General features: G+C 35.0%; 1 protein-coding gene across 1 annotated transcript in view; it reads left to right on the forward strand.

Annotated features, from left to right (window-relative positions):
- The window catches only part of Kl-2 (dynein heavy chain 2, axonemal kl-2), a 39,814-nt gene that overhangs the window by 8,654 nt on the left and 14,543 nt on the right, over window positions 1-16,617 (forward strand). The window contains exons 11-33 of the mRNA XM_072903347.1: window positions 73-169; window positions 578-829; window positions 1,402-1,529; window positions 1,794-1,912; window positions 2,336-2,450; window positions 3,196-3,329; window positions 3,429-3,622; window positions 4,667-4,895; window positions 4,998-5,149; window positions 5,233-5,483; window positions 6,484-6,704; window positions 6,799-6,913; window positions 7,678-7,849; window positions 9,247-9,422; window positions 10,179-10,341; window positions 12,971-13,195; window positions 13,524-13,812; window positions 14,055-14,192; window positions 14,404-14,574; window positions 14,887-15,178; window positions 15,662-15,753; window positions 15,841-16,044; window positions 16,106-16,311. Coding sequence (XP_072759448.1) covers window positions 73-169; window positions 578-829; window positions 1,402-1,529; window positions 1,794-1,912; window positions 2,336-2,450; window positions 3,196-3,329; window positions 3,429-3,622; window positions 4,667-4,895; window positions 4,998-5,149; window positions 5,233-5,483; window positions 6,484-6,704; window positions 6,799-6,913; window positions 7,678-7,849; window positions 9,247-9,422; window positions 10,179-10,341; window positions 12,971-13,195; window positions 13,524-13,812; window positions 14,055-14,192; window positions 14,404-14,574; window positions 14,887-15,178; window positions 15,662-15,753; window positions 15,841-16,044; window positions 16,106-16,311 — 4,135 coding nt within the window. The remainder of the gene's footprint in view (window positions 1-72; window positions 170-577; window positions 830-1,401; window positions 1,530-1,793; window positions 1,913-2,335; window positions 2,451-3,195; window positions 3,330-3,428; window positions 3,623-4,666; window positions 4,896-4,997; window positions 5,150-5,232; window positions 5,484-6,483; window positions 6,705-6,798; window positions 6,914-7,677; window positions 7,850-9,246; window positions 9,423-10,178; window positions 10,342-12,970; window positions 13,196-13,523; window positions 13,813-14,054; window positions 14,193-14,403; window positions 14,575-14,886; window positions 15,179-15,661; window positions 15,754-15,840; window positions 16,045-16,105; window positions 16,312-16,617) is intronic.

Below are 16,617 nucleotides of genomic sequence, written 5' to 3' on the forward strand. Positions count from 1 at the left end.
CATTTGAATATTACATTTATTTTTATGCTATAGTAGAATAAACATATTAAATATTAATTTATCAATTTACAGAAGTAAGTTATTGTTTTGCTGAAGTGCAAAATTATCTCAAGATTTGGGAACCTTTCAAAGACGTATGGGAAATGAATAAAGATTTATACATACAAAGGTAATGCAAAAGAAAATTGCACTAAAATGATGATTAAAATAATTTTTTTGCTCACGAGACTTTGAAAAATTTATTTAAAAAAGGTACATTATTTACATGTAATTCTATGTATTATCCAGTTTATATAAACACAATTATTACTTACAACTGTATAAAACTGAAAAATTCATTTAAACATATTATAATTTAATATTTTCATGACTTCTCTTTCTCTCTCTCTCTCTCTCTCTCTCTCTCTCTCTCTCTCTCCCCCTCTCTCTCTTTTCAAAGATCAGTAAGCACAAAAAAATATCAATAATCTACGTTTGTAATATAATTCTAATATGATTTTAAAATATTTATTTTGTATATTTTAAGTACACTTTTATTTTAATTTTAAAAAGTTGTTACAACTTTTTTACAAATTAGATACGAAAAGTTGAAACCAACAGCGGCATCCTTTGATGCGGATATAAGTAAATACATCGATGTGATGAATAACGTCCAACTACAGGAAACAATGACGACAGTGCATTTCCTCAATATAAATTCTGATGGATTGAAAGCCACCATCATCGAGCACTGTTCAATTTGGCAACAGAAGCTTACCGCACTTTTGTTACGTATGACCGATGCAATGGTCGACCACATTTATCATTACATTGCGGAAAATTCCACAAAGTTAGTTGCCTACGTGATTGTTTGAATAAAATTTGTCAAAGTAAAAATTTGTTTGTTTAGGATTTAGGAGAGAGAAATTTGATACAGAAAAGGGATGATAGAAAGCTATTTTTTATCTCTGAGATGTTAAAAATTAATTAAAATGTATAATTATTACACAGCTGTTTTTTTACAGATAATTGGTAGAAAAGCAATACTATTTATATTTATAATAAATTTATCTTATAAATATCCACTTGTACATGTAAAGATAAATTTAAAGAAAAACAATTTTTCTACATTATTTATTCTAATCCAAACCATTAATTGTGCAGTTTGCAAATTTTCACGCTAATTACTTTGTGCTAAAAATTTCTTTTCCCAGTGTGATTATCTATTCCTGTCTATAACATAATTGAATCTTTTAGTTATATTAATTTTCAGTGTTCTCGATCGATACTATTAATGTAAATTTTCTCAAGTCAAGCAGAACATTGGAGAGGCGTTGCTTGCAAGGCGTTGCTCCCATAAATTCTGTCGCAGAGTCTTTTTGAATTTCGAACTGAATCGTACGTGAATTCATTCGTTTGCAGAATAATGAAGGAACCGACGGATCTCATCAGCATGCAATCCGCGCTGCAATTGTTCGAGAGGCTCACCGCCGAGATCCCAAAAGAGGAGGAAGAGTTTCCCAAGATCCAGGAGCTGTCCCAAACTTTGGGTAAATCTTTAAATGTTTTCTCCGTGTTAAATAAGAAGGTCGATGCACCATAAAATTGGCGGAATTTGAGATTGCAATCTACTATCGCTCAAGAATCTATAAAACGATTTACAAGTTTCGCAAACGTATACCTGCTTTGCTTGAGATAATTTCAGACTCTAAGTTTATTACATATGGACTTTAAATAGATATTATTATAAACCATCTACATATATGCATATACAATAATTACATAGATTGTAAAAAAGGATGCTTAATTTTCAGAAAAATACGAAGTGCAGTTAACTCACGAGTTCAAAAGAAAATTAAAAGACATCAACCGTTCCTGGGCGGCTTACTTGGAGTTACTTGCCACGTGCGAAGTTACTCTGCTCGAAAAAAAGGTACGGCATTTCCTCGATATAAAAGAGAACTTTCTGGAACTTTGTAATAAAAAATGGAGGTCCATCGCGCGCAGCGCCGGCGTCGACGCTAACTAAGAGGAAAATATGATGTCAATTAATTACTTTCTCAATTTTGACGTTACTTCATCGCATCTGAGGAATTTTTATATAATCTGAAAAATTAGTTTTTCACAACAAAAACTCTCTACTCTATTTGCAGAATTTAAATTATTTAGTAGAAAACTCATTTACTTATTATATTTGTGTTTGCAGTTTTTAAGAGGGAATAAAAATTAAATAATTTAATATAGTTTATATTCTTTTTCACACATAAAGAAAAAATGCTAGAATCTTATAAATTTTTATGAATATTTATTTTAACTTTTGGATTGTCTTTTCAATATTATTTTCACATAATTGCAGGAAGAATTTAAAGAAATATTGCTGACTGACGCAACAATGTTCGAAGAAGATATATTCTCCGTCGTGCGTAGATTTAATGATACCGGACCGTTCACGTCCGACTGGAATTCAAAGGGTAAATTGGTTAACACGTTTTCATTACATGTGTAAATCTGCATTCGTCGTGAGATAGCACCGAGTCGTTGCATAAATCAACTACCGTATCTTTTCGAGCACGTTTTTCACGGCACAACGCATATTTCGGGTTAAATTTTATTTTACAGCCTGTAATAACAGGTATGTGCGTAAAAATGAATAAGTTTAAATAACATTTATAATATTAAATTTTACAATAGATGCAGTTACAATTTATAAATTGTACGACAGAGAGAGTAGAAGAAAAAAAAGCATTTGGAATATTATACACAGAAAACATATGGAATAATTAGTAAAAATTTTGTATAAAATTTTATCTTATATTTTATTTAATATGTTATATAATATTAAGAAAAAATTTGCATTAAACAATAACATTGACCGTTTGTGACATTATCTACATAAAAATATGAAGGGATTAGAAAAATCCAATTATTGCATTTATTACCGAAGATTACAAACCTGATATTTATTTGTAGTATCCATCTGTTTTAAAATTTTATCAATACTGGTTTATTTTTTCGTAAATTTTACCTGTACAAAACGTATCGTTACTGTAATCCCATGTATATCTGAACACACATCTAAACATTAAATAATTAATAATCACGGAAAAATAGATCGATTTTGACCAGACATTACGCTAAAATATTAATTTATTTTAATATTGACATTATTTTATTTTTACTGCATTACATTTTACTTTGTTGTTCTTATTGTTACAGACGCTTTAAATTGGCTAGCCGTCTTCTGGAAAGCAATTAATTCCTTGAGGGACAGAAAAAATCTATTAAAATCACAATTGACGATTTTTGGCATAAATTATCCAGATTCTCGCGAACTTGCTCAACTCGATAAAGTAAATGTCACTCATTTGATGCTCAAATGTCACCTTTCCGTCTTCGTACCAAATATACGTATTTATATATAACTTTTCAACACTTTTATGCTCTCCAAGGATGTAACCGTGATCGAATTGGTATGGCAATTGACGGATGAATGGAACGATGCCTGGGAACGCTACAAAACCGGAAATTTCTGGACGATAGAATTGGAAGAGATGGAAGCAACCGCTAATCTCTTTTTCCGGAAGCTCACGAAACTCAGCAGAGAGCTCAAGGAAAAGAACTGGGAGATTGTCGAAAATAGCAGGTGTGACCCAGTTATAATCGAATTTCCAACGCGCAGTAAATACGTGCCGTTTTCGTGAATTTTTCACGAAGCAAAGTAGCGTTTGCGATTGCCATCCTTTAGCAGGATGTCAATTTATCGCTCGCCAAAAACCAGAAACCAGTCCGTTGAGTTATAAACTACGCTCGTGCGATGGATGGCCATTTTTCAAAATGACAGCAAGATGAGAGGAATCACACACAGAAATGTAATTGACGATAATTGTCAATGATTGAAATGTACGCTTTTTGAAACATCGAATATTATACCGAATGAATTAATCCTTTCGCTCACTGCTTTTTGCAGTGTATGACGAAGAGAGTAAAAAAAATGGTTTGTCAAGTTTTGAAAAATATATATATATATAGTATATATAAGGGTAAATAACGCCGATAAAAATCGTCTTTTGCTTGTACACTTCGACCGACGCAGTACTTTGTAAAAATTAATATACAACAATGTACAACTTAATCCCATGTTACATAGCGACGTTTATTAATTTTTGCGTCACTAAAGTGTGTAATTTATCGATCACACTTGTGACCACACTCCTTTCGTCGATACTTTTTGAAACTAACAAAGTGCACGCTCTGTAAATGGCTATGTAACTTCTCAGCAGCTACAATTCAACCTAGTTTATTAAACAAGGGAAAATGAAAAAAAAAAACTTATACGCGCGCAAAACACTCTGTTTACATACAAAAGAAAAAGTATTCTTTATGCAATGGAAAGAAACTTTTCATATGAGTTTTGGAAAACAGAAATTATATTTTTAAATAATTTTTTAAATCTATTTTCAAATCAAACTTTTGATTATTTTCTTTGCGTAAAATGAACGATTAGCACTTTTTTACAATTTACGAATCAGATTAATATTATGAAAATGATTACTATTGTGAGAGAATATTACAAGTTTACAAATATATCTTCAAATTTTTAATTTTATATTATTTAGGAAATAAAAAAATGTAATTGTAATTATTATAATTCATTATACATACGACGGTGAAAAAACTTGTATCGCAGGTTGAATGTCGATAAATTTCGGCGCACATTACCATTGATAACGGTATTGAAGAATCCGGCGTTGAGACCGAGGCATTGGAAACGAGTCAAAGATACAATCGATCGAGATTTTGATGAGACGTCGGAGGACTTTACTTTGGACGCGATTATTAAAATGCATATGCACAATTTCGCGGAGCAAATTAGCGAAATTTCGAACATGGCTACGATGGAACTCGCTATTGAAGTTGTGAGTCGTCTACAAAAAAAAAAAAAATACAAATACGAACCGTACAATGTATTAATTGCAAGGCTGTTGTTTACAAAAAATAACACATGCGCACTGATTTAGGGGCTCAAAAATATTAAAGATACTTGGGAAACGATGCCCATTACGATGGTTCCATACAAAGATAAAGGAGTATACCGATTAAAAGCTATAGATGACATAATGCAAACTCTGGAAGATCATCAGGTGCAGCTTTCGTCTATGAAATCAACGAGGTGCATTAGCTAAATTAACTTTCGTGATTATATTTGTAACAACTTTGTTGGACTTAAGTAAACTATATATTCAATTTTCCTAGATTCGTTGAACCATTCGCTCAGGAGGTCGAGTACTGGGAACGGGCACTGTCGACGATCGGAGAAGTTTTGGAAATGCTGCTGGTAGTACAAAGAGAATATGTATATCTGGACAATATATTCACTACTGAAGACATCAAGAAACAACTCCCGAAGGAGACCAACGATTTTGACAAAGTGACAAGCGAGTTGGCTGAACATACATCAAGGATGGCTTCCTATGGTTTAGCACTGCCAGCCACTCATGTTCCACGTATGTATTATCAAAAGGACTATTACAAAGGAGATGTTATCCATATATATCATTATGACACAAAATACGGGATTATTGTGACAAGAAATCCTTCTAATTTAATGTTAAAGGAAATATACAGAAATGAATTTGACGGCAATCTAATCGAAAGGAATAATGTTTTAATTTAATTTTATATTTGTAATAATTGTATTATCAAAATCTTAAACGGTCAAAATTCTGAAATTTTGATACCTTGCGAGAGAATATGATATTCGATGTTTCAATAATGAACTTGCTGTATCTTTTTTCAATACATATGAAAGCTCAAATAATTGCAAGGATTACTATAATATAGGTTCTACTATCTATATTATTACACTATAATAGCTTCTTTTACATATAATATTAAATTAACCATGCGTACAATTATCATATTAAAATTAAAAAAACGATTTACATTCTATAAAAAAGAAACAAAGCAAAGTATTTTTTAAAATAATAAATAAAATTTTGCAATATAATTTTAATTAAAAGATAAAAGCTTTTGTCTAACAATACAAACATTCACCAACCAGATACCAGATTTAATGCGACGTTTTCAGAAATAAAACTGTATTCAATAAGCATATTTGTAAAATGCAATTAACTAATGAAAAAAGTATTACTGAGCCAGAGTTATATTCTGCATTTATCGTACGCGATCACTCTGAGCGTTAAACTAGGATTAAAATTATTTAAGCTACGACCGAGCCAGGGTATTAATGTAAATGGATACGTACAAACCGCCTGTGTCGGCTTCCGGCGTTAAAAAAAAGAGAGAGAGAGAGAGAGAGAGAGAGAGAGAGAGAGAGAGCGAGAGAGAGAGAGCGAGAGAGAGAGAGAGAGAGAGACAAAAACGAAAAAAAGAAAAAATCAAGCCGACGCGTACGCGTACTGTAAAATAATGTAAATCTATTCTATTGAAAGCATTTGCATTTTCCCCCCCCCCTTCCTTGCTCCCCATCCACGATCCTGTTAGCTGGCTTGCTGGAAATCCTGAACAAACTCAATGACAAGTTGGAGGCGTTGCAGTTGGCGCTGGAGCAGTACCTGGAGACCAAGAGACTCATATTTCCGAGGTTCTACTTCATCTCGAATGATGATATACTGGAGATCCTGGCGAATTCTAAAAGACCGGACCTCATGCAGCCGCATATCAGGAAGCTCTTCGCGAACATCAAGTCCTTAAAGCTCAGCAAGGTAATTCTCCGCCTTGTTCTATTCTCCTATACTTGCTTCGTCTACGTAAATGTATTGTCTCGAGGCTCTTAATATCGCATTTTTCCACCTTAAGTCGTTGACTGGAAAACATATGGCTGACGGCATGTACTCGAACGATGAAGAGTGCATTGACTTTATCGAACCGGTCCTCTTAGAGGGTCAAGTCGAACATTGGCTGCGCGATATCGGTGAGTTTATTATTTCTTTTTAAATATATATTAAATCTCTCACGATAGATGAAGATTGATATCTTATCAGATTTTCGCGAACAACAAAATGCGAAAATTCAAAAAAGCGACTGGCAAACATCTCGGTAATAATCCTGAAATATCCAATATTCTTTCATGACAAACGCACAGTAGTTACAATTCTATGAGTTTAGGTATATAAATCCCTATAAATCCCGTTTCCTGTTATCTCTCGGAAATCTACGCTGCGTACACGAACGCAGAGGAAATACATACGCGAGAATTTATAAGACCATAAATTGCTTTTTGCAAAATCGAAAGAGGCGGTTACACCTCCATCTGAAATATGGAAGCGACAAACTTCTTTAGCATGCACGTCGCGGGAAAACTAGGAGAAAGATCAGCGACGTGTGAACATGGACTCATCAAATATTTACATTTATTCTGCGGTGTGCTCGGGGCGCGGGAAAGCGAGTAGCGTTTACAACGGTTCAAGCGGTTGCGTAAATAAAAGCCGGCGCTCGGAAAATTGGCCATAATTTATGCTCAATCCCGACGGTTGGTCCACGACCAACGCCGTAAATTACCCCATGTGCCCGCGTGCGCATCAGCATACAACTTCGATTTCTGTTTGCGAGAGATAAAAATGCGCGCGTACGAAATAGCGCGCGCGCGCGCGCGCGGGGAAAGGAGGGGGGGGGAGGGACGAAAACGCGCGCGCGGCGGGGAAGTGAGCGCGAATAAAACGCGGGTGGCAATTGCAGAGACCGCGATGAGAGTGACCCTGCGCGAAGTGTTGAGGCAGTGTCGGACAGCGCTGCGAAAAATGCTCGCGAAACGCGACAGGTGGGTGAAAGAATGGCCGGGCCAGCCGGGCATTACGTCCACTCAGATTCAATGGACGAGCGACTGCACGCGCGCTCTGCAGCACTGCAAGTGAGTACTTCTCTCGGGCTTGCCTATGAGAAATTTAGCTACGTTAGTTATGAAACGTGAGGGAGAAACGCGGCGCGGAAAGGATGCCGGAGAAACGGGATAAACGTGAGGCCGGTTCTCTGAAAGACGGTCAGAGGAAACGAGATAGTGACGTACACGGGACGAGAAAAGATCTTTTCACACACACACACACACATATGCACGCATGCACGTGCATATATACACACACACACATACAGACGCTCAGACGTACAGGAAGTGGTAGAATGGCTCTGAAAGAAGATAGGAGACACGGTAAGTCTAATAAGAGAAATTTTGCATATTCTACGTCTGGTCCTACGATCCGGCGACGGCACCCTTCCACCTTCTCCCTCATTTGCATATACTAGCCGTACCGCGAATAATTTAACCTACAGTCGGGCATCCCTACCTACCGAATAAAATCCCTCCCGTCCCTCTCCGGGACTCTCTTGTAACGCTCGTGTTACGTGAGGCCCAATGTTACCTTTCTGGCACCTCGGAAAAAGGGATGCCAAAGACAACGCGTACATGCGGAAATAGAGATGAGTTGCAAGTAAAATAATACCCCTAAAAATACGTCGCGCATGTTACATTGTCCTCTTGTAATTGTCACAGAAATATTATACATTAAAATCTGAGAAATCTTATGTTAATAATTGGAAAAAAAAGACAACAGTCATGTCTATATATATTTGCATAATAATTTTAAATATAATAATATTTTATTTTATTTTAAATAATTATTTTATTTAAATAATTTTATAATAAAAGTTAATAAGCTCTCAATTCAGAAATAAATTAATCAACAAAAGGGGGCTTTAAAGTCGAACGCAAGATGTAGGAGCGCAAATAAAAATAATGTTTAAAGAAAAAGAATTTAAACTTATTTAAACGTTTCGGTCCTTCTTCGGATCATCCTCAGTGATACAAAAATAATAAATAAACAGTGAGATCACTTAAATTACAATATTGTAATTTAATTTTTAGTTAGAATATTGTAATTTAATTTTTGTATCACTGAGGGTGATCCGAAGAAGGGTGGACGATCCGAAACGTCTGAATAAATTTGAATTCTTTTTCTTTAAAAACGAAACTTTCTTTTAAGCATTATTTTTATTTGCGCTCCTACATCTTGCGTTCGGCTTTTAAAGCCTCCTTATATTGATTAATTTATTAAATAATTTTAGTCAACAATAATTTTAATATATAATATCTTAAAAAATGTTATATTAAATTAATTAAATAACTTTTCTTGAAACTCTATCCAGAACTCTTAAAAACGAATAGTTTAATTATGTATCAGACAGCGTAATGCTACGTTAGCTATGTATTTCACAATTCAATTAAGTTTTGTTTGATTTACCCTCGTACTCGAGAATGGCGGATTCGAAGAAGCCATTGCGAAGACTGAGGAAGAAACAGAATCAGATGTTAGACAAATACTCGGAAACTATACGAAACGTCCTGAGCAAGTTAGATCGACTAAAGTTCAAGGCTGTAGTCGTTATCGAGATACACGCGAGAGATGTCATTGAAAAGATGTACAAAATGAGTGAGTCGACTCCTTTTTCTACATTCTCTTCTCTTCTTTCTTTTTACAATCATTATTCTTTTATCCTCAATTCAATGCTCATTCGTTACGTTTATTTATTTTGCAAAAATATGCTCAACATATACTCGGATGTACAGCCGACAAATTACGGACCATTTTATAGGACCGTGTCCGACGCAACCGCATCACGTAGCGTTATATTGTTGGCGATACGATACGCGTAGGAAAATGCCGTTGCATTCCCTAGTAAATTTGTATATCGGTGGTATCTCGAAGAGAATGCTTGTAAAAAAATATATATATATATATATATTATAAGCACAAGAGTCTATTTAAAAAAAATATATATAAAAATATAAAATATGAAATTGAAATTTACCACGGAAAATTTCTATTTTTCTTAATATTAATTTTTTAGTTTTTTATATCAATCTTTTGCAATATATAATTTTCGTTAATATATAAAAACGGATTTTAAGAAAAATGTTAAATTAAAATTATTTATATTATCAAGAATTATTGTAAATCTTTTTCTACCATCTCACGAGTAAAAGAAAATTAAAAGAAAAAGATTATAAATTTGCTCTCTTCATGTAATAATACGCGCTAATGTTATAAAGTAGTATTTCAAACTGCACGTAATATGTCTTATATTACTTTATTCGTATACTTTTTCTTTGCTACTTTAATCCAGAGAGAGAAAATAAACGAAACTAGGGAAAAAGCGGAAGCAAACTTACTTTTCAAATTTTTCAGATTGCAGAGATGTGTCTGCTTTCGAGTGGCTGTCACAGTTAAGATTTTATTGGGATACAGACGTAGACGATTGTATTGTTCGACAAACAAACACTCACTTTGCATATGGTTACGAGTATCTAGGTAACACCGGAAGACTTGTAATAACTCCTCTGACAGACCGGTACGTTTCTTTAAACATTTGCTTATTGCATAACGATAAATGTTATGTAACTATCTTACACAATCATTATTTTTTAATTATATTTATTTTATTTTTCTATCAGCAAACATCTTTGGAGAAAATATAATTTTAATTTATTTTTCAAAAAGACTTGATATGTCTTTTCGCGACTTAATATTTTTAACATTAGATATACTTTGATTTAAAAGTGAAAATTATTTTTTTACTTTTCTGTACATTTAAATAAATTTCTTATATATGTACGTATATAATATGTAGTGAGGCATAAAAAAAGGTAAAACGTTGCATAAGATTAACTAAAAACTAAATGTCACAAACATATGACAAAATAATACTTTTCGCCAATTTATAAAGAAACATAAGGATTTTATCGAGATGCCTTATACCACAAATACTTGGCAAAATATATATATCGTTTATACAAATCCGTACAGCGAATACGAATGGTGGCATACGCACTCGATTGTGGAACCATTTGCAAAATTACTTTTGTGACATTACGTCGCGACGTAATTTAGTCGGTCAGCGTACTCTGTTCCGTTTAGCAATGTTAAAGCAGAAGTTTCTCAGTGGTTATCGCGCGTGCTTTAGTCACGTAGTTGGCACCGGATCGTGTGGCCAGCCGTAATTTCGTCTGTCACGAGCGCGGATAACACACGACGGGACGCGAGTAATGCTTATGGTTCGACACATTGGCGATGTAATACAACCCTGATTCAGGTCAGCCGGAGGTAACTTGACGATCGCACAGCGATTGTTTGACGCGTCGCGTGGTGCACGTGTCCGATTAGGTAAAGTTTTAAGCGCGCCGTTGTATTTAATGAGGGAACTTTCCCCGCGATACTGATCGCATCAAATAGCTCACGTTACATGATTAAGGCGAGGTCGCGAACTCGCGATACTCATCGCATATCATACAACTTCCTACAACTAGTTATATCTTAGCGCGGGAACAATGTCACCTGTCGTGGTGAGAACAGTCGACGTCAACGACGATCGTTTAGTTGAAACAAGTTTTGGGATTTCCTTACACCAGGAAGAGCCCTACTTAAATTTGATGTGACTAAATTTAAATTTTCGAAATAGGGTAAATCAATTACAATACAAAACTTAAGTAAATACGAAGCTATCGTAAAGCAAGCAATAAAAAAGTCTAAGATAAATGACAAGGAAATTCTCCCTCTCTGATTTTAATAAAACTTGTGGTTTTGTAGAAAGGATCAAAATATTTGATACTAATTTTTTTTACCAGTAAAACCAAACATGAAAGGTGTAAAAATAAAAAAAAAATTGAGTTTTATTACTCAATATTTTTGATACAAAAATTAATGTTTATATTAGTAAATAGCTTTTGAAACTCTATACATTTTATCAGAATTACGAAATTACGCTATCATGCTCCGTTCAAAAGTTATAGTCGAAAAACGAAAATTTGATTGAGTTTCAAGATTTGATTTCCCCCTTTAAACATGTTTGGTTACCAATAAAAAAAAATACATATCCGATATTTCGATCCCCTCTAACTCACACCAAGTTCCATTAAAATGAGAGAGGTACACCTGGGAGCCTTTTCCTTGTCAATAGAACCAGAAAAATAAAAAATTAAATTGTCATATACATATATATTCAAAAAAAAAAACTTGAACAAGGTTATATCGCGATGTAATTAAAGTTGTAAAATGTGCGTAAGAGCTAATCTACTCGCACGATGAAGTCTTCTCGAACTCGAAATGAATGCTCACCGCAAAATGTCCGTCTCGCGCGTAGTTATAAACTACACGAGAGACACGTAATATATCGCGAATATACGCGCACGGCCATATAAAGGCAGCCACGATGTAATACGCGACAATACAGGGACAATGCGAATATAATCTCAAGAGCAATTTCGTAACGGGCAGCGAGTATCAGTCGCGACATCAAATGCTAAACGTCGAACGAGAACGCGATATCCGCTACTTAACGCGATAGTATCGATTTAATCGCGATAAAAGGTTACCCCGTCCCTCGTCGTCCTCCTGGCGTTCTAATTTATAGACAGCGATTGCCATCTCAATACATTTGTCCGCTTTCGCGGTCCCGGAGAATTTGTCTTGCGGAAAGAAGACACAACGCTCCAGCCCCTGCAGGAATCTCAATCTTCCGCTCGCCCTCCGCATCCACCGCGCGAAAGTGGATGAATCATCCCCCTCTGCCACGAATAGACGCATTAAAGCGCAAACTGCGCCGAAGCATATACACACTTTGATGTATTCCTCGAATCGAATGCCAGATTGCAGCTGCGTTCTCGAAATACAGGCCTGATGGGCGAGATATTTCGTCAATAGTCTGTCAATTACACGAAGGTCTTTTCTGCCGAGAAGAATAAAATATATTTATATACCGTTAATAAAACACGATAATGTATTTATTTAAGCTGTTTTTGAGAGATATGTGTTTAATGTATTATTTATCTCTTATTGCAAAATAATATGATAATTGTATGATTTTATGTTTATGATTGTATATTTTGAAGTGCACTCTTCTGTTAATTTTCCATTTTCGCATATGTCACGTGTTATCGTGTATTAAACAATGAAATAACTCTTCAACCGTTTATCTCGTCCAGATGTTACATCACATTGACAACGGCTCTTCATTTATATCGCGGTGCAAGTCCAAAGGGACCTGCGGGTACTGGAAAAACTGAAACGGTAAAGGACCTTGGAAAAGCGCTCGGTTTCAATGTAATCGTACAAAACTGTTCGGAAGGACTGGATTATAAAAGTATGGGTAGATTATTTTGCGGACTGTCGCAATCCGGCGCCTGGGGATGCTTTGATGAATTCAATCGGTAAATATCCTTAAAGTTTACATACTATACTAGCGAAGAAAAAGAGAAACCTTTTATCCAAGTTAAATTTTGTTCAAACGCACGATTATTGTCTGATGTGAAAATTAAACAATATATGCGCACGTGGAAAAAAAATGAAGTTTATATACACATATATTTATATTATTTATTTGTCATATAAAATTTATGAAAAATATTTCTGTAATTCTTATATTTTTACGATGAAGAGAGTTAATTGATTTTGAGGAAATTTTATACGTAATACATAAAAAAGTGCAGACAAACAGAAAAAAGAAACAAAAAGAAATGAATTGTTTCGTAATCGCAGAATTAACGTCGAAGTGTTATCAGTGGTAGCGCAACAGATACTATCGATACTGACCGCCCTCGCTCAGAGACTTACGAGATTCATTTTCGACGGCGCCGCTATAAATCTAGTGCACACCTGCGGCATCTTCATCACAATGAATCCTGGTTACGCCGGACGTACCGAACTTCCAGACAATTTAAAGTCTATGTTCCGGCCAATCTCGATGATGGTACCGGACAGTAGCATGATTGTTGAAATCAACCTGTTTGGCGAAGGATTTCAAAACACGCGCATGTTAGCCAGGAAGGTCACTTAAAGTTTTAATTAATTTGCAATATCGTAATATAAGTGATTCTACGACAAACAACAAAGTATGTAATGCATCATTTAAATTTATAGAATAATTCATAAATTTATATCTCTTTTTTGTTTTTATTGTCTTTCAAAATATCTAACTTTTTTCAAATATTTATTTCATTTATCATCCAATAAATTTTAATATTAGATTTGCTGAAAATGCATAATGCTTTTCTCTTTTTTTTTTTGTAGGTTTTTACTTTATACTCTCTCGCGCAGCAGCAACTTAGTAAACAGTACCATTACGACTTCGGTTTACGAGGTATAGTAACTTTGGCTCGATACGCTGGCAAAAAGAAAAGACTGCATCCTAATTTATCCGACGAAGAGGTGATTTTTTTACCTTCTTTATTATTTTAAAACACGAAAAAAAACTACACGAAAAGTTGATCTTATTATTGATAACGCTTACAAAAAAATGGCATAATTTATAAATTACTTGTAACATTTTATATTTAAATTAACGAAAAGTTGCAACAATCGTTTATCACATTTACTGTCATAAATTGAATTAATATCAGCCAAGTTGAATTTTGTCTAGATAATTATGCTCGCTATGAAAGATATGAATGTCGCCAAACTTACCTCGGACGATCTACCGTTATTCCTCGATATTACCACCGATCTTTTCCCCAACGTAGACATACCTACCGTGGATTACGAGGAAATTATCAGTTATATAACCAACGAGGCAATCAAGTTGAAGCTGCAGGTAATCTACTTAGGGAGGATATAACGTATAATTTCAACGATTCTACTCGCTTGGAAGGCATTCTCGTTTTTTACGGCCATGGCCCTAAGGGCATTATCGGGAAATTATTCGTGCCGATCTAGCGTTTATAAATATTAACTCGCGTATATATTAAATTGCGCCTGTATATCCATCGCTCAGATCATCATTTTCTCTTAGAATTTAATCTACAACGAAAATAGTTATGGATATTCCTCGAACGTGTCGGATAAATCGCCGCTTGTCAGCTATATTTCGAGATTAATTAATCCTAAATTATCCGGGTTATTATAGCCCATTCCCATGATGGTGACGAAGGTCATCGAGCTGTACGAGACGAAGAGCTCTCGTCACTCAACGATGATTGTCGGGGTGTCAAACACCGCAAAAACCGCAACGTGGAAGATTTTACAGAATACGATGACGACAATGAAGAGCGATGGAAAGCCAGGCTTTAACGCCGTTCACGTATATCCCATTAATCCTAAGGCACTAAGTCTCGGTGAACTCTACGGCGAGTACAATCTTTCTACCGGGGAATGGCACGACGGGGTGATATCGTCCATCATGCGGAAAACTTGTTCCGGTAAAGCGCTTGATTGATTACAATGTAATATGTGTAGTGTAATAAATGTGTCACGCGCTATGGATATACGACATTAGAGACGAACGCAATGAATTCTGTAATGTTCTGTGAAAATATCTCAGTTGCATTACATATGAGAGATATCTGTTTATTTTAAAATTCATGTAAAATGTGTCTTTTGCAAAAGCAAAAATTAAAAATATCTTTGAATCATGCGAAATATGTTAATTATATATATCGATTGTAATTATATATACTAATTGTATATATGTATATTAGCATTTATCTATTGAAACATCAAAATATTATTTATTTATGCGGGCAAGATTTATATTATTGACAAATTACAAATAATAAATAAAGTGAATAAATAAATGGAAAAAGAGGAAATATAAACCATAGTATTAGGATGATCACTTTATGCGCTAACGTGATTTATGTCTCAAAAATATGCTATTATAAAATTCAATTCAATTCTTCCAGAGGATACCGCCGATGAAAAGTGGATTCTCTTTGACGGACCCGTGGATGTTGATTGGATTGAGAACATGAACAGCGTCATGGATGACAACAAGGTATACTTTATCCGTTCTTTGATTCTCCTTGAACTGAAATTGCATGAGGCTAATGCGTCTTTGAAACTAAAAACTTTGCGTTTTAAGGTATTAACGCTGATAAATAATGATCGTATCATTATGCCCGATCAAGTATCGTTGCTCTTCGAGGTGCAAGACTTGGCTGCCGCCTCTCCCGCAACGGTTTCCAGAGTAGGCATGATTTATAATGATTATAAGAATCTTAGCTGGCGTCCGTACGTCGATTCGTGGTTGCAAAAGTATAGAGTGCAACCAGAGTTTGTCGAGGAGGTGAGACGAATCGAGTAATTCACGATTCGGCGAAACGTACATTTCATTGCTTTTCAATCAGATGAATCAGCAGTTCGAGAGCCACGTTAACGCCGTGTTGAAATTTAAGCGGAAGAACTGCGAGGAACCCGTGCCTATTCCCGAATTAAACGCCATTCAGTCGCTCTGCAAACTGCTGGAAGTATTCGCGACACCGCAGAACGGCGTAGAATTAGGCGCAGATCGCGCTGCCTTCTCCTTAATGTGCAAAATGTGGTTTTTTTTCTGGTAAGTAAAAGTGTTTTTTTTTTTTTTTTTTTTTTTTTTTGTAATTACGCGACGCGTTTAGAATATTGCGTAGAACGCGAAAACTGCGTTACAACAACATAAGTTACGAGATAAGTTGCGTCATGAATTCATAACTCGTATCTAACCAGCACAGAATACTAGCTGTCACCTCTGGGCATCTTCAAGTAATATTAATGCTATAATCCTCTCGTGGTTCGCGCAAGTCGTATTAAACTATAAGTTGCGAGTTAATGACATGGTAATGATAGTCAAGAGCGCACTAAATAACTACCTTCAATGTCACGT

The sequence above is a fragment of the Anoplolepis gracilipes genome, chromosome 12, assembly GCF_047496725.1.
Source record: "Anoplolepis gracilipes chromosome 12, ASM4749672v1, whole genome shotgun sequence".
NCBI classification, from domain to species: domain Eukaryota; kingdom Metazoa; phylum Arthropoda; class Insecta; order Hymenoptera; family Formicidae; genus Anoplolepis; species Anoplolepis gracilipes.